Raw genomic sequence first — 24,835 nt, 5'->3', positions numbered from 1 at the left:
ATCTCCACTTGAGAGCGTCTGAATCTGAAGCTCTATACTTGCATACAGAACCATATCCCTTTGTCAGACTGTGATTGGACACCATGTCCCAACAGATATTGTTTTCTTTTCCAACATATTCATTCTCCAGCTCCTCTTCCTTCACTCAAAAAACTGATTCAAGCCCTTCTTTGATGTGACACATTTAATTGTTGTTTGATTTACTCAAATACATCTATTAAAAACTTATACATGTACATTTAATTGAGATAACATAATAATTTCACCTTGACATTCGCTAACTCAAAAAAAATGAGTTTCACTTGAATTGGGACCACCCACTGCGCATGTGCGAGGCAACACGCTCCAACCGTCTCTTTCTCACATTCTCCCGGTCTTCCTCGCTTCATTCTTCTCGGAGTCGGACATCTTCCTTGACACTGCTGCGAGATATAGCTGTTTTCCACTCAATGGTGAGTATTTTATTTTGTTGCATTTATAAAGCTGTTGCTGTTAACGGACCGTAAAGCCGTACGAGTTTTACCATCAGTGAAGTGAAGTCGCTAGCTAAGATAGCTACAGGAGGGAAAATACAGTTGAGTAGGCTAAGTGTCTGTGGTTAGGCGGGCCCTACTCTGACTAATGTTCTGCCCATAGGCTGTATAGAGGTTATAACCGTATGTTTTCTGGAAAAAATGTATGTTACATGAACATGACCTCTCGATATGGACCTGTTTTGGCTAGAGCTCCTCTCCCCTCACCCACTCACAGACACAACCACACACTTGCGCATTCAATCACGTCCTTGACTTTCATGGCTTATAAAAGCAAATTTGTCAAAAATCGCCGTTTTAAATGCTGTGTGTGTGATTTATGTGATGTCTATACAGTGTACAACACCAAAGGCTAGCCAACAGAGCCAACAGCCAGTCAGCCATGAAAATAGAGAGAGAAAAAACGGACTTCTGCATATTAAGTAGCCATGTGCTTCTGTTTGTTTGAGAAATGGTGGAAGACGGAGTGGTTATGGTTATCATAGATTAGTCGCTAGCCGTTAGCTAAGTTACCAGTTTGACTTTAATAACTCAGTGACTCAATAAACGGTCCATTAAAAAATTCTCCAGCGGATATCTGAGTTACAACGTGACTGAGCTACTGGAGTAGTTTCATGTCGTGTCCCACAACGAGAGGGTTTTAACAGCTGACGTCCTGCTGGTAGCTTAGCTACCGCCGTTAGCTTAGCTACTGCTATTGGGTGTCCCTGTCAGCTGCAGCTACTGAGGCACCGTAATAAGTCCCCCAAACGGAATAAATACAACACATAGCAACACGAAATACACACACACACACACAGAAATAGTAATGTTTCTTCAATCATTTCGGATTTGTCTAAACGCTGATAGGGCGTGAAAAACATGATATATATAGCTAAACTCTCGTTCGTTTTCTACCCAGAAGTAGTTGTAAACAACAAGGCGATTCGGTGCAGGCTGTCTTTTTAAATTGAGCAAACAAGGATTCTCTCTCTCTGTCTGCCCGTCTCTCTCTCTCGCAGCATTGGCTGTGTCTGCTTGATTTGTCTTGGGCTGCAACTAAAGATTATTAACAATTCATACATAATCTGCCCTGAACTGATATTCACCTAAAAGTTTTCAAGTGTGTATATACAGTAAACATTAAATACATAAATGTGTGTGCCTGTATATATTTATTATTATTTATTTTTACCAGCTCTATACTTTTTTTGGTTTTTACCACATGTCAATATCTACTGGCTAATTTTGAAATGATCTGTTTGCCAAAATGACTTTCTGTGGGATTACAATGATGATTTGATTTTTTTATTTGGTGTATTTTCATGACATGATGTATATATTATGTGAGGAAATGAAATTTTGAGTATCACTTAATATTTTTGTCTTATCTTTTGCAGTTTCATTAATGGTACCATGCTCCTGGAGGCAACCTCTTGGTGATTGTAAGTAATAGACAGCCTATTTAATGCTGCCAAGGGTTGATCTATACAATTTTCACATGTTAAATTTGAATTGTACTTATTGACTTTTCTCTCCTTTTCAGCATAATGAATGTGGAAGTGCAAAGAATGCAGTGTAGAACTACCTAGCAGGTATTTGTTGCTGAAGCATTTCAGGCAGACACATGGGCATTTTAGGGGTAGTTGTCACTTTCCATGTCCATACACAGATTGCCCTTGTACATTTAATACATGGACTAAGCTATTAAATCACACATATAAAAGTCATGCTAAGCAGCCAACTCCAAAGCCATTAGAAGTATCTACATTCCAGTGTCATGTGTGTTCTTGCAGAGAACTAGCTACAGAAAGAGATTTTTTTCAACACCTAAATGGTCATCTCAGGCAGAATGAGACAGTTCCATGTGTGTTTTTAGGCTGTACATTTAAAACCAACGTTTACAGTACATTTAACACACACAAAAACAGGAAACACAACCAATATTCATTAAAAGACTTTCAAGCAAATCTCATCAGTACAAGTACTAATTTGAATCAGTCAGATAATTCTGCAGATGGGCTAACAGAATCCATAGACACAGATCATGAATACGAAACACTAAGTCGTGATAATTCTGCAGAGTTACACCCAACTAATTTTATTGAGGAGAAAATTGCATGCATTTTGTTGAAGTTGGAAAATATTGTTCATATTCCGAAAGCTGTAATTGATGAGGTCCTCTCAGAACTTCACTATGTATTAAGTACAGAATCTTTGCCTTCCACAAAAGCTACAGTTTCTGCTGTATTTCAGAGCCATAATCTAGAAGTTGAAGATTCAGTCGTTGATGAGCTTTCCACTGTTATATGTGAATCTAACCCATTAGGCATAGCTATTGCAAAGGATGGCCCTCTTGCTACTGCTTATAAACGTACACAATACTATACTTCTCATTTTAGGGTAGTGGAGCCAGTTGAGTACATACTAGATGCCCAAAAGAAAAGGACATTTCAGTACATACCTATATTGCAATCTTTGCAGCAGTTGCTCTCTCATAAAGGTGTCCTTGATCATCTCGAAACTCCAAGAGTACAAAGCCAGCTATTGTCTTCCTTACAAGAGTACCGAACCATAAGAGACGGTCAGTACTTTAAACAAAATCCTTTCCTGTCTGAAGGTGGAGGATTTAGAATAGCACTTCATCTTTATGTTGATGATTTCGAGATATGTAACCCTCTCGGGACTTCTCGAAAAAAACACAAACTCTGTGGTGTCTACTGGGTTTTGGGTAATTTGCCACCAGGTTCCCATTCAAAACTAACCTCAATCTATTTAGCTGTTCTTTGCAAATCTGATGACGTCAAATCCTATGGCTTTAAAAAAGTGTTAGAGCCACTTTTGCAAGACCTGAATATACTAGAACAGCATGGGGTCTTTGTTTCGCAGGTTGGTCAGTTTGTTAAAGGTTCTGTGCAGTGTGTAATTGCTGACAATCTGGGTGCCCATGCGATAGGTGGTTTTGTTGAGAGTTTTTCTAGCGGGTCAGTGTGCAGATTTTGTACAGGGGTTAAGTCAGAATTTCAGACCAAAGATGTGAAGTCTGGTGCTTTTCAACTTAGAACCAGAGATATCCACGACGTTCATGCTCTGTCTGCTCAGGAAAGTGAAACTACCTGCTGTGGTGTCAAAAAACAGTGTGTTTTAACAGAGCACCTTTCTCATTTTCATGTCAGCACTGGCTATCCTCCAGACATTGTGCATGACCTCTTTGAGGGTGTTGTTCCAGTCGAACTCGCACGCTGTTTTAGTTTATTGATCTCGAAAAAATACTTTACTCTTGATTCCCTTAACACATTGATTCAAACATTTCCATACAAATGGGGAGACAAAACCAATCGCCCACATGCCATACCACGTTCTTTCACATCTAGAAACACTGTTGGCGGTAATGCACACGAAAATTGGGCATTGTTAAGATTTCTCCCCTTTCTGATTGGGCATATTGTACCAGAAGATGAACCAGCATGGCTGGTAATTTTGGATCTTAAGGATATTGTTGAGTTGGTCGTGGCCCCTGTACACACAGATGAGACCATCGCATATCTTGAGGCCAAGATCTATGATCACAGACAGCGCTATCTTGAACTCTTTCCACATGTTAAGCTCCTACCTAAACATCACTTTGTAGAGCATTATCCGGAAATGATCCGTTGCTTTGGACCTCTGGTTGCATTGTGGACAATGAGGTTTGAGTCTAAGCATAGCTTTTTCAAGCAGGTTGCTCGGCACACAAACTGCTTTAAAAATATACCTCGCTCACTCGCTATTAAACATCAGTTTATGCTTGCCTATCACACACATGCCTCCACACTCAAGAAGTCATCCTTGGAGGTCACAGATGTCTCTGTCATGCCTGTCGATGTCCTTAGTGAGGACATAAGATCTAACCTGCATCAGAGACATCCAGAGGTGACTGAGGTCCATATGGCAAAACATTTGTCTCACAGTGGTGTATGTTACAGCAAAGGGATGCTCATTGTACATGGATCTGTAGATGGACTTCCAAAATTTAATGAGATTATTCAGCTGTGCATTGTAAAGGAGAAGCTGTGTTTTCTAGTGAGAGATGTCTGTGCTTGGTATAGGGAGCATTATGGTGGCTTTGAACTGTCTGCCTCACCTACTAGAGAGGTTGCCCTTATTGAGCATGGTGACTTGGAGGACCCATATCCCCTTGTGGAATACAGCGTTGGGGGTCTGCGCATGGTAATGTTGAAAAGATTTGTCATCGTTAAAGGTTGGTGATATTATTGAATATAAATAGTGGAGCTCAGCTGATGTATCAATTTTCTGATATTAGCCTGATTGAAGACATATTGTCTGCGTTGTCTTATGTGCTGATTTTGTCTGTGTTGTCCCATGTGCTGATTTTTTTTCTTTTTAAAGAGCAAAATGCAGAAAAAAAGATGAATTCAAATCAGAAGTTTATTTATAGGTTATCAAATATAATAATCATGTGTCAAGTGTTTGCTAAGCAGCCAACTTCAAAGCCATTAGAAGTATCTACATTCATCACGTCATGTGTGTTCTTGCAGAGAACTAGCTACAGAAAGAGATTTTTTTCAACACCTAAATGGTCATCTCAGGCAGAATGAGACAGTTCCATGTGTGTTTTTAGGCTGTACATTTAAAATTAACATTTATTTTACAGTACATTTAACACACACAAAAACAGGAAACGCAACCAATATTCATTAAAAGACTTTCAAGCAAATCTCATCAGTACAAGTACTAATTTGAATCAGTCAGATAATTCTGCAGATGGGCTAACAGAATCCATAGACACTGATCATGAATAGGAAACACTAAGTCGTGATAATATAAATAGTGGAACACAGTTGATGTATCATTTTACTGATATTAGCCTGATTGAAGACATATTGTCCCATGTGCTGATTTTGTCTGCGTTGTCCCATGTGCTTGATTTTTTTTTTCTTTTTAAAGAGCACAATGCAGAAAAAAGATGAATTCAAATACATAAGATTATATATAGGTTATAAAATGTAATAATCATGTGTCAAGTGTTTGCTTAAACAGTCAACTCCAAAGCCATTAGAAGTATCTACATTCCAGTTTCATGTGTGTTCTTGCAGAGAACTAGCTGCAAAAAGAGAATAATAATCATGTGTCAAGTGTTTGATATTATATATGGTATTTGAGGGATCATTGCAAAAACTGTGTGTGGCTTAATCTAATACTATTTTTATTTTTCATTTAATGCAGTATATGGTGCTTATGTATTAATTTGTTGTGCTACTTGTCTGTTGTTTCAGATCAGGAGTAAAGGTATACCACAATGGCAGATCCAGTTGTTCTACGGATCGTCTTTGGTGATGGAACTGACTCAAGAAAATTGCACCTGGTTTCTGGAATTCCAGAAACAGTGGCTGAACTGCATAATCTTGTAAAGACATGCTTTCAATTGCATGAGGACTTCCGTATGCAGTACATGGATTCTGATTTTAAGGAGTTCATGAATCTCACTTCAACATCTGAAATCCAAAATAAGAGCACACTCAAAGTAATATACATGTCTCTCACACCACCGGAGGATACCTACATCACATTGTACCCAGTAGAACCGTCTGATGAGGCTACTACTAGCACAAATGCTCAGACATTTTCTTCTTCATCAGTAGCCTCATCAAGCAGCGCTGATACGCTCTACACATCGACTCCACATTCATCCCCAGAAATTCAGCTTGAGGGGTTGTCCTCCTGGCCCAAAGTCTTTGTGGTCCCTAAATTCACCTACGAGGCTGAATTTGAGCTACAGCAAAAGAACAATGAGTTTGAAACAAATGGAACACACTTCAACCCTGGCCCAAAGCTAAAAGGTATCATCCTTGATGGTCTCGCTCAGGAAATGATGAAATACACGAAATACCCAAAAGACTACCAGTGTGAAGAGGTAGCAGCAGCTTTGACAAGGACCCATCCTTGTTTGGGGCAGCTAGGATCCAAGACGGGATTTTGGGGATGGAAACAGTCTCTAAAATATAAAATGCAAAATTATCGAACAAAGCTTGGGAGACTCGGTCATCCTGAAATCCGTGTGAACTCCTTGAAACATAAGCGAGAAGGCCAAGGCAAAGCTGCAGCTAATATCAAGAAGCCTAGAAAGGCTGAAGTTAACTACATTCCTCTACACCCAAAAGGTGAAACTGCAGAGAGCTTAGAGAACGAGAGAATTGCTTTATTGTCAGAACTGAAAAAGCGTGACAATGAAGTAGTGATAAAAGCAAAAATGGAGAAAACCTTCTCCCACAGACGCCTTGAAGTTGTGGAGCAGAGGCCTATGATAGGAGACTTCAAAAACAGATGGCCTGCTCTGTTTGAGCCAAATCAAGTAAGTAAATGTTTGTGTGCTGTCAATTTATATTATTGTTCATGGTGATTAATGGCTGCAGTTTGTATTTTTCAATAATCCTGCATCCCTTTAAGGCAGTATTTATAAAAAACAAAATAAAAAAAGTAAAATGTATGTACATTGTTGAAAATTTTTCAGGTGAATGCAGAGTTCTTACGCATCACCACCAAGCCACTGGAATCAAAGTTCCTGTCACAGTTTGACCACTTTTCGGACAAGCTAACAGAGATCTTCGCATGCAAAGGAGGAGTTAAGGGGCAAAAGATCAAAAGCATCCTGGCAATTAAAGACCTGGTTAGTAAATACTTCAAATAAACTTTCACTGTCAGGTGGTAGTTTAGTTTTTTTCTGTAGCTGCTCAAGTACTTAACAACTGAAAATATGGTGTTTTGATAACACTAGGAAATTGATGCTACATGATTAGAGAAAAGGGGCTGTGGCTTTTGCCCAAACAAAAACTGTAACTACAGGAATGCACTGCAGTGCATCATACACAAAAAAACAGTCCTAGAACCAACACAAAATGGCATGCTGTCTGTCCTTGTACATGCACCTCTCCATGTAATGATAATCTGGTTTAAATTTGGCAAAGTATTCTTTTAATATCAGTAACATAAAGATGAACTGCACACAAATTACAACACATTGCCACACATTTTTACACTCTGGCCAGGTTTGAAAGCATTCCATGCTCTTACTAATCTCAAACCTACATGTACCTATTGCAGATATAATTTTAAGATAAGATGATGAGTCTTTGTCTCCCTTGGGAGAAATTCATTTTGGACAGACAGTCAAATTCTTGCACCACAATCACAACCAGATGTCTTTGTCTCCCATGTTTTAGTGCGATGACATCAGCGTAAGGAGGGAGTGCATCCTAAGAAGCCTTGTGGTCTACGTCAATGAAGACCCGGATGTGTTCTTTAAAGAGTATTTGGTAAGTTAATACATGTCTTTCTCATGTAGTATAATTGTTACCCATACGTATCACTAATGTAATCATGCAACATAAAGGATATTGCAACGCACATTTTTTCTACATTTCTTGCATTTATTTCACTGTATAGACTGTGAATTACATAGATACACATGACACACGCAGACACACCCACCTTTATAAGAAGGGATGGATTTGGGTTCTCAGTGAGTTTTGCTAAATATTTTCCATGTTAGATTCAAAGGGGATCACTGCATAGCTTTACAACTGAAGAGTGTTAGCCATAAAGCTGTTACTAACATACCACTCCGCTCTCTTGCACTGCTACAGCCTTGGCTTTGACAGCTGCAGCATTTTTCAAAAATATCCAGCAGGTGAAGCTAGGTTCTGATAAGTACTATTAAGCCACGTTTCCACTGCATGGTACCGGCTCGACTTGACCCATTACATGAAAGTACCTGGAATCTGGTACCCGGTACTATATATTTTTTTTCCTGCCCGGCTGCGGTTCCAAAACGGCTGAAGCGCTACTAAAATGTGACGTGTAACATTGCGGACAGCTGATTGGTCAGAGAGTTGTCACCAGCGGCTGCAGGTCATCACATATCACCACATTTCAATAAATAAATGTTTTAAGATGAACAAACTATGCAAGCCTGGTCGCTTTTCCGCTGTCGCCCCTTCCCCTCCCCATCTGGCCATGTGGGTTTCAGTTCAGGAGACTCTTAAGTTCTGAGTTGCGCTCATGACGGAATGGAACGGAAAACCCAGAGTTTCCCTCATATCAGGGTTCACTTACTATGAGTTGTCACAAAACCCGCTCCCTGGAATACCCCCCTGGAAACAACACTGATGTGTGCAACTGGCGATTCTATTAAATCTGACACACCACCATCACTACCAATGGCCAGATATCTTAGGTCAATTGTTATAGGCTACAGCCGTCTTAGAATTGGCACCTGCTTTTTGATCAAGACAACTGATAAACTGTTGCATTTATATTTTGTATATGGTTTTCTGTTTGTTATTTAGCATTTTAATTAAATTTGTTTTCTGTGTTTGTGTTGTTCAGCCCACTGATGTTGAGGATGCAGAGAGGGACATCACCTCCACAGTCATGGGCATTTACACAATCCGAAGAGACGGACACGAGGAGCCTGACGACGTGGGAGTTGTGATTGAGGGTACTAAAGTCCTCAACAACCTTGGAAGTGTCACTACAGGCTTCATCATGCTATTTGGGCTCATTTATGCCCTTGATCTAGCCTTTCCCGAAAATCTGAAGTACACCTTCGAGTTCTTCCAGAAAATCATAATGAACCTGGATGGACACAAGCTGAATTCAAAAATACAGCAGCTGAAAATAAAACTCTTTTCATAAGGGACTCAGACTTTCCACTTGGTGGCCTTAGCCATTGTACAATTTGAAACTGTATTGTTGTGTTCCAAGTACTGGAAACTCGTTTTAAAGTCAGCAGAGTGATTTCTTTTCTTTTCTAAAATGTGAAAGGCAATGCAGTGTGTTCATTACAGCGAAAAAACTTAAGAGAAGAGAATAAATCCAAGCTCTCAGTCAAGTTCAAAGTCCTTGTATTTATCAGTTTAGTCTGAGCTTGGTGGAAATATTTCTATTTTTTGTACTGCTTCTATGTGTGAATGTGTTATATGTATATTTCATACCAGTTTTAGGCATTACAGTTAATGGTAAACAGTTCTTCCAGAAAATGATAATGCACCTGGATGGACACAAGCTGAATTTAAGAATAAAGCAGCTAAAAATAAAGCTCTTTTCATAAGGGACTCAGACTTTCCGCTTTGCAATTTATGGTAAAAACCAATGTAGTCTGAACTGGTAATACATTGCCTTAGCCATTGTACAATTTGAAACTGTATTGTTGTGTTCCAAGTCCTGGTAACTAGTTTTAAAGTCAGCAGAGTGATTTCTTTTCTTTTCTACAATGTGATAGGCAATGCAGTGTGTTCATTACAGCGAAAAAAACTTAAGAGAAGAGAATAAATCCAAGTTCAAAGTCATTTTATTTATCAGTTTAGTCTGAGCTTGGTGGAAATATTTGTACTGTTTCTATGTGTGAATGTGTTATATGTATTTTATACCAGTTTTAGGCATTACATATTGCAGTTAATGGTAAAAAATGTTCATGGTTGATCCCAACTTGTCACAACTTGCCTTAGCTTTGCTACCTGAAACAGATATCTGTGCTTGTAAAGACAGTTTTTCTGTGACACAAAGTCATGATGTTGTTGAGTAGATGTCACCAATCCGTTGAGTTTCATGTGGAAGTTCAACATATCTATGTAGGCTATATTTGGATGTGTTTTTGCCAGTTTTAAATAAAAACACATCAACCAGATTTGGTGTTATGTGTGTCTGTGTGGGGGTCACATGAAAAAAAGGAAGCATTTTGCCTCATTTTATTTTAGACTAATTATATTAATTTGAGTTGAAGAAATGTAAATCAGTTTAGGTCAACTAATGTAATTACTTTATTTTGACTGTATTTGATAAAATTGGGTTTGACCAACTCAATTTTATAATGTTACATGGAGACACTTAAATGGAGTTGGGGCTACATTAATTTAATGGGTGGAAAACCTGCCCACAATTTATTTGTGTTCATCCAATGAGTTATTTTTTTGAGTGTTCATGTATGCCCAATTTCTCTGATAGCATTGATATTTTGGACACCCAATTTTTTTCCTATGATGGTCCCAAACTATCAACAAACACACCTTGCAATCAACATCACTGACCTGACCACATTGTGTACTTTCTTGCTGAAATTAACTTTTTTAGTTAAGTTCAACATTATCTTGGATTTTTAGACTTTTAGACATTTGGACTTTGGATAAATGATCCAGCTGAGAATATTACTACTGTCAGGTAACCCTCTATTATAAAAGGAGAGTAGAAATCACAGGACATGTCTGTTCTGTGCTAAAATGTGTGTTTCTCGTCTATAATACACAAATCTATATCTCTGAGTAGTCTTCCACATTCAGGCTTCCTTCTCTTCCTACTCGGGGCAGAACTCTGTGGGAAACAGTAGGAGAGGCACAAACACAACACCGTAGGGAGAAGCAGGTCCGTGGAGCTGTGTGCTGTGGACTTGCGAATGTGTGCTGCATGGTGTCGCTTGGTTTGTGAACGCACATGACATGCGTCTACATTGCAAGTAATGGGTTTGAGCGTGCAACTGGCAAAGTCTGCTGTCAGAGTCAGACAACTCATATGGGCCCCCCTTTGGACGACTCGGCAGCGCAGCGCCCCTCTGGACAGTCGGTGCCCCTAGCATTTACCTATACTGCCTATGCCATGGGCCAGCCCTGCTTGAGGAGCTAGCTGAGGTTGAGCAGTGCTCATGGCTCTTTGCATGTTGACTCTGCTGTTCCACGACCAGTGCTGGCTTTGGAAAAAAAAACCCTCCTCTTTTGTTGTAGAACAAGGAACTTTGGGGAAATTAGTTCAATAAAAAACTATTAAATGTCAGACCTTTTGTAGCTGCAGAACAAAAGAGCAACACTAACACCCAGCAGACACTGGATCAACTTTTATGAACTCCTGTGATGTCTGTTTGTGTGCGCAGGTGTGTCTGGAAGCATGTGCTGTATGTGTGCATGTGTGTACCTACTCCATGTCATAAAGGCACTGTGGCTGTGTTGCAGGGAGCCTGAATGTGTGACAGCCACACAGACCACAGGGGAGGAGAGGACGGCTACTCAGAGCTTGAAATATTGAGCTCTGGTACACGCGTAAGCAGCTCGCCTTCAGCTCCTATAGTCATGACTCCTCTCTCAGCCCAAGGCAATTACAATGGATGAGAATCAGCAGCTCTGGAACACAACAAGCTTCCTGCAAAAACAACACAATAAAGAGTAATTTTCAATTCCACCTCCACCTGTATGTATTGAAAACACATAAATGTATTCTCTTTGCAGCATAAACACAACAGCAGAGAGGAGGCAACACTGGTAATAAGGATGTGCTGGGAGTTTTTGCCATGCATGAATGAGCAATGCTAGGATAACATTAACAGAGGAGGAAGGAGGCTCTGTACCTGGATCAGCTAAGTTGGAGCCAGAGGGCTACAGGAGCAGAGTTCTGTTGCAGTGTAACAGTAGAAGGAACCACCGCTCTGCTACCTGGCTTCAACTCACCTGCTTTGATCACCAACTGGAGTGTCATCCATCACCTACAGCGCTGCTGAAGGCTGACAATGGTGTGTATATGCCATGTGCAAGTGTGAGAGAGAGAGAGGGTGCCATTCCTCAATACCTGTATTGTATTGCTGTCTCGTTTCAACTTTATGTTTCTGTGGTCCATTTCACACAGGGTGTGAGCTGACAAAAAAAACATAGAAAGAGTGAGACAGGGACAGGCAGAAAGACAGATGGATGGAGGGAGATTTAATTTGAGTAGGTTTTCATTTGGAGAAGATTGAAAATCTAATTTTGCCACAAAATCAATATTCAGAACCCCTGACCAATTGTCATATTGGACATTGACAAACATGAATTCCTTCCCCTTTATTTGATTTCTTAGAAGAAAATATTAGCATAGAAAATACATTCAGGAATTATGAATTCATTTCAGTTGACTTGAGCGCTGTGAATCACACAATGGAGGATGTGAATTGTACAATTGAGGACGGTTGCTATTTGCATTTCACTGCTGCTAATAACACATTACTAAATTCTGACCTGCTAATTATGTCGCTTCAAGCGCCGATTTGAACTTCAGTGAGAGCCTTGCTTTCTTCAGTCGGGCCTTTGATATCAGAACTGAAATAAACCTGAGCTGCTGTTGTTAACATCGCAAAATGTCTGTGGTCTAGATTCAATTCATTTGGTCTAGATTCAAGAACATATAAAAAAAAAGCTTGCTTGAAAGGAGATTAGAACCTGAGCTTATTTGCACAGCTGAATGCTCCGATTGGCCTTTTGACCACTTTAACAAATATAGCTCTTTTTTTTTTTTTTTAAATAAAAGACAGAAAATCTATAATATGAAATTATGACAGCAAAGTATGTCTTGTATTTCACTTCACTTATCACTTAGTCTACACAATGACCCAGGGGTTCTGAATATGGCTTGGAAAATGTAAAGCTGCAGGATAGTGCAGCACCGAGACCAGGCAAAATCTCAAACACCTGGTGGGGGTTCTCAGCTCATTGAGAAGGTGCTAGTGGAAGGCAGGGTCCTCATGTCCAGGTCTCTATGATTTGAAAGGCTCCCTTGCCACGCATATTGATCTTTCATGAAGTATTTCCCCCTGTGATAAGTGATTACACTCTTCAGGCTGTTTACTACTGTAGGCTTAACTCCAGCTAACTTGCTGCAATTCATATGGGTGTATTTAAAAATGTATGGCAACACAGCAATACACAAAAGGCGGCAATAACAAACTTTTTCAGCTGCTATAATAAAATAAGGGATTACCGTCATAAATAAAAACATTGTAAATCACACACTAATTTCACATTTAGTTTTTTTTTTCCTTCAAAAACTACACTTTTTAGGTACTTGCATAAAACTGTGAAAACGGTGTTCTCGTTCAACACTATTTTTTTTTTTACCTTCACTGTGATATATTTCAAAAGGATTTGAAAGATATTGCTGGTATTATTCCACTGCATTGATTTGATTGTATTGTTTGACCTGTCCGTCCATCAATTGTCTGCAGTAAGGCAGTCCAGACATTCCTCTCCTCTCCAGAAGTCAACATATCATTTGGAAGACATATCAAATATAACATATTAGATTAAATTAGCTGTTCCCAACCTTTGTCAAGTGGTTTATCAGGTGTCTATGAGTTGTTAGCAGTTGATATAAATGGCTGTTTGAGACCCCAGGAGGTCAAAACATCAAGATTAGAGAAAAGTCAGAAAAAAACCTTGTCCTTCCTTCCTCCTTTTTCTCTTCTGTTAATCACATCACAATCACAGCTGCAAGTAGCTGCACCTTGATTTCGACATAGTGTTAATGTGGCACGCTCCCATTGTTCAACAATCTGCTGCCATGACTCTGTGTGGTGAGGGGATTGGTGTTTGGTGGCCAAGTGCAGCTACTAAACCTCTGTTAACATAATTAAATTAACTTCATAATTATGCGTGGCTGCTGAAAATGCTCTACTTTTGAACTAAAGAGACATATAACAACATTAAATACTAAAAAAAAGAAAGAACAATGATTATAACATAATTGCATTTTGAAGTAGAATAACAGGTTCGGCAAATAACATGTGACATGGCAAAATTGTATTGACTGGAAGAGCCTGTAAGTAGTGCAAACTGAATTATGCCATCCGATTGAACAAGTTGTATTGTTCATAGCACCGCAGCAATAATCATTATTAAATTATACAATATGGTTAACATAACTATAATTATTTATATAACAAGAGTTCCATATTTGTCGTAAATCTGTTGTGCATTGGTTTGACACTTCCTCTGTAATTGCAGCAGCTGAACACAAAATTGTCCCGAGTAATTAAATTAACAAGGGAGTTTTTTGTTTTGTTTTTGCCCAATATCCTCACTCTGTTGAGCAGCTTTGATTGTAGAAGTTCCATGCCAATATATTTTGAAATAATCACTACAAACACATAGGATGTCACGTAACAGCGATGAGAGGAGCAGATCCGTAACTCAGAGAACAGCATTAGAGCAGCAGTTGTGACGAAGAGATTGGAGAAAAATGCCATACCCTCAGGTACCTTGTTGCTTTGTTGCTTATTAAACTTGCATTGTTTGAAGTGTTTAGCTGCTGAGCTTGTTGACACAGAGGTGCCACACGATGCATATGAGGCAAACAACTTCTACTGCCAACCAGGAGCTGAAAGCCTATACTGGCGCAGTAATGAGCCTGGAGAAAATGTAAAGCAGGGGAAGATGAAACAGACTGTGTGATCCATCAGCTGTTCAACCTCGTGGATTTCTAACAGCTCCTCTGAGCCGCGTCGAAAAAACCTGATTGACGAGTGGCGCGGGGTGGACAGGGGCAAAATGGTGGCGAGGAGAAGACAAGGCGTATCTGGTGGGGGAGAGCTCTGGGATTTTCACAAAAGCACACGCCTGAAATATTCAATTTAGCACTGATCAACAGTTGCCTTTTTCAAGCTCAGATTGAATTATCCTACATGGCAATGCCATTATGTTGGGGATTATTACATGCTCTCCAAGAGATTTGGTTTATTCATCTTGCCTATTGTTGATGATGACTGGAGCACTCCCCAGAGAGCAGCCCAGAGAATTGATTTCTGACAATCTATGATTCACCTCCTCGAGTCTCCCCACTCCTCTCTGACACTTCTGCAAATCAACTTAAAGGCAGAGCCTGACAGCTCCTCACATCACACTCCATATAAACAACCATTATTTCTTCAGAAAGCTTTTTGTCTTGTACGGGGGCTTCAAAGCCAGCGCGTCCCTGTTAAGACGAGCCACGGTTTAGAAGGCACAAAGTGGGACTCTGAAGACAGGGAGATGTACATGATGTGGAAGAAGGGATCAGGCGAGAGAGGCAGGTAACTTTCTCTAAAGCTAGATTAGTCAGAGCTCTCACTGCTCAGAATCCTTGGTGACGGTGTGATGTGTTTAAGCAGGAGAACGACCTCTAACACAGACCTGTCAAGGTCACAGTCAGATTTGGTTGAGGTAGAATGAGTCATATAACTGGAGAGTGATGTCCAGTTTTTTTTGACTGTCATAACCACCTGTCAGTTGGTCTTCAAGAGACATAGTTTTGACGTATTGGTTAATAGATTTGTTGTCAAAAAAGTAAGATGAGAGGGTGATGAGGTGATGCTATTATCCAGAGTCATAACTTTGTGTGCAGACTTGAAGCAGGGGGAAAAAGCTAGCTTGCTCTGTCTGAAGGTAAGCCAAGATGAAGAGTCCATAGCAGCTCTGTGGGGCTGTACATTGATGATTCTGCTTTGAGCTACATGTCAATATCAGCATGCTAACAGCTGACGGTGATAGACAAAAAGCAATGTGAATAAAGCTAGAGATCATTTGCTCCACCCCCTCTGGGGAGTGTCTCCTGGAAGCAGCAGGCCAACACTGGTTCTGTGGTTTGGTGAAGGCATAAAAACTACTTGGTCAGATTCAGGAAAAAATTGTGGTTTGGGTTAAAATACTGTACGTACTTCCTCAAGTTTTAATAAGAAACAATGTATTTGATGAACAAAATGGATATGAAAAGGTTATCAATCTTTGAATCTAACTCAAGGCAAGAAAGCAACTACGCATGTTCCTCAATATGTCTAACGACACGTAGTGTTTGGGTGCAAAATCCAAGACCCTAATCTAAGCTGTGTTTTTCTTACTGTAAATATCTGTGCAGGCTTTGCGTCCCAACAGATACACTTAATCAATCACAAATTGAATTTGAGATGGTACAGATTCTTATTTAATGGTGTGGGGGCGATTCGACTGTGTCACAAGACATTCTGATGGATAAATGGCATAAGAATGGGCCCCCTCCAGTCAACGCCTCAATGTTTCTGACATGGCCATTCCACGTCACACTGCTTGAAAAATGAGCTCCGTAGAGGCATGCAGTCCTGCTATGAGATTGCACTTCATAAAGGGGAACAGCACACAGGGGTGAAATTCCACTGTAGGGTTATGGATTTTCCAGTACATCACTGATAGATTGCACTAATATAACCTCAATAAAGAGTTTGAGAACAACTTTATGGATGTTTTCCCTCTTTTGTCATCTCATTTTTCTCTTCTTTGATGTGTGCTCCACTTGATTTGTCTATTTTTCTCTTACTTTGGCTGTCACTCATGGGGCTCAGAGTCGCACACTCTCAACACATTAGTCATGGGATGTGAACCATGGAGGGTTTTTTTTATCCAAAGTTTCACAACTAGAACCTCAAGCAGCTCATTTTGTTTGTTTTTGCTTCAAGCAGTAGCAGCAGAAAGATGTTTTGGAGACTGTGAAGTGTACATTGCACATAAATTCCTAAACAGCACCACTTGGCACAAAAATAAAGAAGGGTACAGCTTTTGAATCATCACTCCAAACCACATCTTCAGCTCACAATCTGCTATAATCCTCCGTAACTGCTGCAAAGAAATTGTGAGCACAACATAATTGATTTCAAATTATAAATTAAAATGATCCTGTAGATGCATTGTTTTACACAAATGCAAGAACCTCAAGTATACATTTATATTAATGGAACATTTAAATTGATTTTATAATTGAACAACAATTAAATGTATTTATGTTAATGAACTGCAATGTGTTTGCTCTTAATTTTATTTTCATTTAGTATTGTTTTGCCATTGATCATTTACATGAGGAAAACTCTTATATCAAGATAATCACAAAAACACATGATTCATCATTGCAGTAATGGAAAACAATGCCCTAAAAATTTGAGATTTTAATTTGTCCCACAAGAGTGACAACAAGTGTCTCTTAGACGCAGCCTTTTAAGTCAAACCATAAGTATGACAACTAGTGGCACGGGGCGCAAAAAAAGAATGAAAAATGTTGTGTTATTGTTATTGTTGTGTTATGTGTTATTGTTTGTTATGATTTTTGCTAAACATTCACTGTGTACAGACCATGTGTTGCACACCCACTTAGTTTTGTTCAGTTTTGATAAAGTATTTGCGTGATGCACACCTTTACACCTGGATAAACTATTTTATGTGGGAGTTGAATTGGTAAGAGTTACTCACGTACAATACTGAGCTGCGTCTACAGTTAGAACTTAAAGCAGAAGTAAGTGATATATTTGTGTTAATATAAGTCTTAAATAGTTATATCTTCCGACAGCAATCACTTACATAGAGTGTTTGGACTGAAACACGGGTCTCCCAGTCCCTCTGCTCTGCTCTGAGCCGAAGAGAAAACATTTATCGTATCCTACAGTTTTTATCCAATGAGGAGAGAGAACGGCATGCAGGGCTGTGTGTGCAGCCAAGGGACGCCGTGAATGTGGTGACGTAGCGACGAGGACTGTTATGGTGCGTTCAAGGAAACTCGTATTTTTCCGACCGTGAAGTCGTACCAGTTCGATCTGGTACGAGTTCACCGGTCGGAAGTTACGAGTGGCCGTTATAGTGACTTTCACCGGTAAAACAGGTCGGAAAAACACGAGTGGGTTGCCTGGAACGCTACAAAGTCGTAAGTTGTGACTTGAAGCTGTAATTTACGATTTCAAAAGCCTGCCTGGAACGCAGCATTAGCGAAAACGACCGGACCACTCACTTCTGCTTTAAGCCATATGACTCTGACTTAAGCACAGCCAGGCCAGGCCAGCTGAACGGCTTGTGAGCCTGAAGTCCCAATTTCACCAAAACTAGAGCCCTTGTTTTTTTTTTGTTTTTTTTTGTTGTATCAAATCACTGTCACATTGATTTATACCACCATCCAACATGGACATATCGAAACACAAATATGTATGTAAATAATAAAAACATATTCATGTAACACCTCTAAATAAAATGACATGATGAAAAATACCTGTGGTTTGATTGTTCACTTTATGTTGGTACACTATTAGAGCTTAATTGCAATCCTCAAGGAAAACGTTTATGTACTAACAAGAAGTTGCAGTAGTATCAGTCAGTTCAAAGTCTCTGTCGGGCTGTTAGCTGAGCGATGAAGAAACATGTCCTGGTCCATGAACAAAACACAGGTTCCTGAGAGGTCCTGAGCACCTCTACTGCAGCAACATGAGTGGAAGTATCCAAAGCACACTGTCAATAAAATTCACAAACTCTAATAAACTCTCTGTCAGTTAAGTATAAATGTTCATATTCACTCAGAAACTTGGTAGAAAATGTGTGTGTTTCAATGAACACACACTGGGGGCCCTATTTTCCTGGCGCAACTCAGGGGGGCGCAGCTGGCAAGGACTATGCTCCAGTCTGGGATCGAATCCCAGTGTGGAGTTTTACGCTAAATGCTCTGAATCTGTAATTGTACAATGTCCAGCTGTCAGCAAGCGGGGGGTGGGGTGCGAGGAGGTGGCTTGGCGGGGGCAAAGCAGCGCAGTCTCCGCCCACCCTCCAGAGGTGCATTGCTAATGTGCATGGCTAATGAGCTGGTTTTAAAATGACCAAAAAGGGTCGCGGGAGTGGGACTTTAACCACTTTTTTGTTCAAATTTTACAAAGTAAACAAGACTATAATATAATGACATCATATTAAATATTACCAAATCGTTCTGTGTCACTAAGAGTGTCATGTGAAAATCATGTCCATCCCACACCTAATGTGACACTGGAATTATGTATTTATTTATTTATAAACTGAAGAGTAAAGTGTACCTTTAAGGGTTAAGAAAGTTCTAATTCCTCTAATTCTGAATGATGTATTTGAAAGTTAAACAAGACTGAAAATAGCACTTTGAGCTCATGGAAAACTGACACTTTATTGGCACAACAACAATGCTGCCGTGACATGCAGCATTAACAATAACCTTCATCAAAAGAAAATACATATCAGTATATATAAATAACAATGATGGGGGGGGGGGGGGGGGGGGGGGGACATTCTGTTGCATAACAAGCACCTTTAGTTTTGATAGATTCTGTTTGTAATACTTACACACTTTGACAGTTTGTACTTTTTATAATGTTTTTACTTCGTGACATTGCCACTTTTGACTGTAATGCTGTGACAATGTTTGATTTACACACATAGGAACATTATCAATACCAATACTAATGAATCATCAGACATCTTACTTTCTTGAAATTGCTTTTGCATTCTTTTGCTGACTCCCACCAGAGAGAAGAATTACTTATTTGCATTTCTAAAGTTGTGGGTCTTATGTTCACAGTACACTAATAATAATAATATTTCACAGGTGTACAGGTCTTATAGATGCTTCACATTTTGATTATTGTTTTCTCTTGCATAGACCATATATCCTTTCTTACTACAGTATCACTATTCCACTATTCTGTTGTTTATTCCGCACCTTTATTTATCTCTATACAGTATATCATTACTGCACTTATGCAACTGTGCCACCCTGTCTGGTTAGATGGAAACTGTGTTTGGTTGTACTGTGCTATGACAGTAACCATGAATCTAATCTAATAATGTAGTGATGCAGTGTTATACCACAACAGAGAGTCTGAAGAAGGAGATTTTGATAAATAGTGTTTCCAGTCTCCTACAGTGTCTCTCTATCGATAGCTGTGGATTCAGTTGGTGAAAGGTTTGACATTTGATTGTGTTGTTGTGGAAGGCAGTAACCAAGTAACCAAGCTGTTTAGTATGAGGGGCCGTGCAAGACATAATTCATTCTGGAATTCTCACACACATACATTCTCCATACACATACATGTATTCTCACTCTCACAAACAATTCTCACTCTCACACACATACACTACTCACAAAAAGTTAGGGATGTTTGGCTTTTGGATTAAATATCAAAATGCACCTAAAATGCACTATAACCTTTACAGGTGGACTTAATTTAACCTTCTCTAAACTTTTGAATGCACATGTCCAATTCTTCAATATTTCAGTCGAATAACATGCTGTTCTCTAACAATGTGATTAACCACTGTTTGTAGACTTGAAATATATGGGGTTATTTTTGTCTCATTAATACCTGTAAATGCAAAAATATATAATATATATAATTTTCCATTTGTAAAAACAAAAAAGCCATTTGGAATTAATGAGACAAAAATAACCCCATAGAAAGAGGTCACCAAAGAGGAAGCAGCACTTGTACATGTCACATGGGGGAAAAAATCACAAATTTGATGGAAGGCATTACTATGACAGTGTGTCTGGAAAATGGAAAATTAAATCCTCTCTCAGATTCCTTCAAAATGAGCCAGCATCTGTGGTCTGCACATCTGAGGTCCTGCTCGTTCAGTCACCATGTGATACCTGCTGAGCTCATCTCCAAGTTCCCTGACGGCTCGTTCTTTCCACACGCTTCCAGTCCAAGGCACTGCTGTGCCCTTTCTCAACCTGGTCAGCAGGACCTTGCCCCCCACAGCAGCCTGTTACTGCACCAACAGTCTCCCTCTTTCTCTCTATCACCGTCCCTCCCTGCCACCTGAGGGAACGATTCAATCACCTATGACCTAATCCATCATTTAATGATGTTCGGACACTCCAAGGCCCACCTGCGCCCCATAAAAGGCTCTTCTCACAGTTTGTATTCTCTCTTTGGCGCATCTAAAACTGATCCTGCAGGGTATGTGTGCGTATGGTTGGACCAGATGCGTGTGTGTGTGTGTGTGTGTGTGTGAACAACCCCTGCAGCTTTACCCCATATTCCTTCTCTTCTGAGCCCTTGACCAGTTTTTGGTTTGTTTATGAGCACATGTTGGGAGAGTCCGGAGGAGGCGAGTGATGTGCCAGGAAAAACATATGGCACTGCTGGGATACAGACACCTGCCGTTGGACCGGTGAGAGCGCCTTCAGAATCATTAGGAATTAATGGAACTTAATGACTTCAGAAACAATGCAAATTCATTTCCTGGGTGGTTCCCTAGGGGGGTGGGTGGAGGGGGGGTGGGATGCAGTACAACAACTAATTCATCATTCATTAAACCCCTCCCACAGACTGCTTGTCAAATCATAGTTTAGCTAACTCAAACCAAGCGTGGCAGGCCTTTGAAGCTTTACAATCAGTGTTGGCAGGGTTCTTGCTTGATTTGGAGACTAAAGATTCCTTTAGTGACTTTTTTAGGAAGTGCTCTACAACAATTCTTCTGTATTGTTTTTGATCTGACCTTCACTTCTTTCTCTTGAGGAGAGTCGTGAACAGTTCTCAGTAAACGTGCTCTCATGCGACTGTGCTTTTCCGGACTGAATGTGACAGAGTGAGGAGGTAGAAGCAGTACAATCAACTGACCAATCAGCAAGCAGTCAGAAACATGAATGAGCTCTACATGATGTGCATACCTAATGACCAATCACTGATCCCCAGTGTTTGTCTGGGTCAGCACTTCGGCCAACACAAAAAAATACATATAAAACAAAAAAATGAATAGTGTTCATAAGAGTGTATTTGCTGCTGTGTTTGGATCTTTATTCCTTACTCCACCAGTTCAGAAAACTGCCTTCTTAAAATATATCAGAAAACATTGGTGAAATTAAATTTTGATTTAGATGAAAATTGATGTGATTAATGAAATCGGCCAGTCTGAGTTGAGTTGTATTCTGTTGTGTCATATAAACAGGACAACAGCTTTCATGTGTGCATGCAATACTCTGACCTTACTATACTATTATTCAGTATGACAGTTATTTATACTGTTTGTGCTGACAAGCATGAATCATCTCAAACTATTGAGTACAGAACACTATGACTATGACTGATTCTCTACTTTTAGATAAACAAAGGATACTGATGTGCTGTAGAGTAGCTGTGTGGTGTTCAGGTAAAAGAGCACCCCCAAGCTTAAATAAGGCTGCAAACACTTGTACAATCACTTCTTTTTAAGTATATTTTTTCAGCTTGTTCATGCCTTTATTTGACATTACAGTCGAGAGAGACAGGAAATGGGGCGGCAGAGAGAATGGGAATGACACGCAGGAAAGGGCCGTCCGATGAGGGATTCGAACCGGGGCCGCCTGCACAAGGACTATAGTCTCAACACATCGGGCTCCTGCTTAACCCACTGCGCCACTCCGCACCCCGTACAATCACATTTTAATGGTCTCATATTGTATTAAGTGAGACATCTATGTCTTTTTTTAATAAGCAGTCTGGGTTATATATTAATATTATGAAAGTATAAGCAAGATAAATGCACACAGAAAGGTATTTAGACACCGAGCTGCCAAATTAACCATTAAGACTTCTGAAACTTTGTGATTTCACAACAAAGCAATCACCCCTCTAAGCCATATCGCTGTACACACCTGTATCTTCAGCCATCAGTTTCAGACACACACATATTCACTGGGCTCTTCTGCTGTATTGTTTGGTCTAAGTGCTTTAGCCCCTTACAATTCTGGCTTCAAGGACAAGTATAAGTAGGTCTTTCAATATAATGGACATTCATCCTACTATGGCCTGTGATGAAGAAGACAGAGAAGTACCACTGGACAAGAAGCATGAAGAGCATGAATTATCATCAAAAGAGTGTAGTGTAGTTAGCTAATCATAGGCACTTTATAATGAGATGCACTGATGCATATAGCAACTGTATGCTATTGTTGGTGCAGCTGTTGTTGTTGTCGAGGTAGTTCACGTGCATCAGGACATGTTGCCATAGAAATAACCTTGAGTAGGATGACTTAGAGTGTTATAGCCTCCTGTTTACAAAGCGGAAAGGTGGTGGAGTCACCACTCACCATAATGATTCATTTGATGTTGACAAAAAAACCTAATTTGCAATTGTATAAATCATGTTCCTGCACAATAGCCACCTAGCCACAACTAACTAACTAACTAACTAACAGTAAACTACTAACTAACAATAAAATTCCAAACAGTAGTTGCTCTTTGTGTTTGTTTCTAATTGGTTAGTATTTTTTGTCATCCTGAGGTGGCGTGGCTTAAGACACTATCTCTTGTGTGTTGTTTTTGATGCCATCTGCATTTAATCCAAATTGTATCTCTTTTTTATATATTTCTTGCTCCTTACATGGTTTGCACAGCACATACCGTGTACAACCACAGGTGCATTTTAAAACAACTTATTTTTTTCTGAAGCTGTATTTTGATGGACAGAATCCTTTGCCTTATCACTTGACTCCGCAACTGGATTTTTAATGACATTTGGCCAAAGCATTATGCATTTTCAAGAAACGATTAAACAACATGATGACCATAGATTAACAGATTGATGGTGAGACAAAATTAGAATGGTGCAGGAAAATCACTGATCCACACCTATTTATTTCTTTCTCTTTTTTTTCTATGTGAGTATCATGTTTATGCATTTCTCACATACCCGGTGCAGCAGCAGCAGCCTGCTAACTTCACACCTATGGGTGAGCTTTGTAGCACATCAGTAATTGTACCGGTAAGGCCTCACCCTCAGCATCTGCCACTTGTTACAGTTGCTCCAATTGTGCAAACCCGCTTGACAATGCAAAGCACAAGGAAGTTAGTGTTCTCATGTAAGGAGACATGTTGCAGAGATTTCCATTTAGCAAACACTAGTGTGAACAGAGACGGGAAGAGAGGAGGCAGAGTGTTGTGAAACAGAAGATCAGTCAGTATTTTGATCAAGAACTGTCAGGTGCTAATTAAATAAAGGTCAGCCACTCAAGTTTTGTTTATTGAAACAGGATGTTTCCTATATATACAACAATCTGTCCTTGTGTTACATCAGCTAAAGAATATTTAATGAATGTGAAGTGACTGCCTCTATTAAATCTCAACAGTTTGGAAAGATTGCTTCTTTGCCCATGCTGTGTCTACATATGAGAAGATCATTACCACTCTAAGGCTGCGACTCAGGGGCGGATTGGCCATAGGGAGTACCGGGAGTTTTCCCGGTGGGCCGGTCACTAATGGGCCGATAGGCGGCCGTTTTTTATTTATTTAACTTTTTTTTCGCCACGCCTCGCTTATTGTAACTCTCCCGGCCCAGGGAGAGAGACATGCATCGGCTCGGCCCATAGTGCTCAGCTGCAGACACAGCAGAGAGGTGACGATTGGCCTAGTGTCTTGTCTACCTGGCCCAATGGCCCTATGAGAGGCTACAGAGGCCCAGGAGTCCCACCCACGCATCTAGACCCCCCCTCGTCCAATCACTTTTAATGATGAGGAGTCACGATGAGAGAGAGAGCGAGAGAGAGAGACAAACAACACACCAGCGCACGAAAACGGAAAAGAAAAGTAAAAAAAAAAAAAAAGCAAAGGCGGCGCGGAAAAATGGAGGAAAGTAACAGAAAAATAAAAGCTCTAGCAGCACAGACTGCTGAAAGTAAAACAATTACGCAGATCAGGGGCCACCTGGCCTGGCCGGGGCTAGAAGCACCGATGCTGCAGCTTCAGCAGCAGTGTGAGTCTGAAGAGAGTGAAG

At 40.0% G+C, this 24,835-nt stretch overlaps 1 protein-coding gene across 1 annotated transcript; it reads left to right on the top strand.

Annotated features, from left to right (window-relative positions):
- Nucleotides 1-6,729: 6,729 nt before the first annotated feature.
- Nucleotides 6,730-9,206, top strand: LOC311008139 (uncharacterized protein; the record flags this gene model as incomplete). The annotated part of the gene is made up of 3 exons (XM_084001575.1): nt 6,730-6,864; nt 7,733-7,825; nt 8,898-9,206. The coding sequence occupies exons 1-3, from the start codon at nt 6,763-6,765 to the stop codon at nt 9,204-9,206; spliced, it is 504 nt and encodes a 167-aa protein (XP_083857701.1). The 5' UTR covers nt 6,730-6,762.
- Nucleotides 9,207-24,835: the final 15,629 nt, after the last annotated feature.

Source organism: Trachurus trachurus (genome assembly GCF_905171665.1).
Source record: "Trachurus trachurus genome assembly, chromosome: 3".
Lineage (NCBI taxonomy): Eukaryota > Metazoa > Chordata > Actinopteri > Carangiformes > Carangidae > Trachurus > Trachurus trachurus.
The sequence above is the reverse complement of the archived record's forward strand: the minus strand, read 5'-3'. Positions and strand labels throughout refer to the sequence as shown.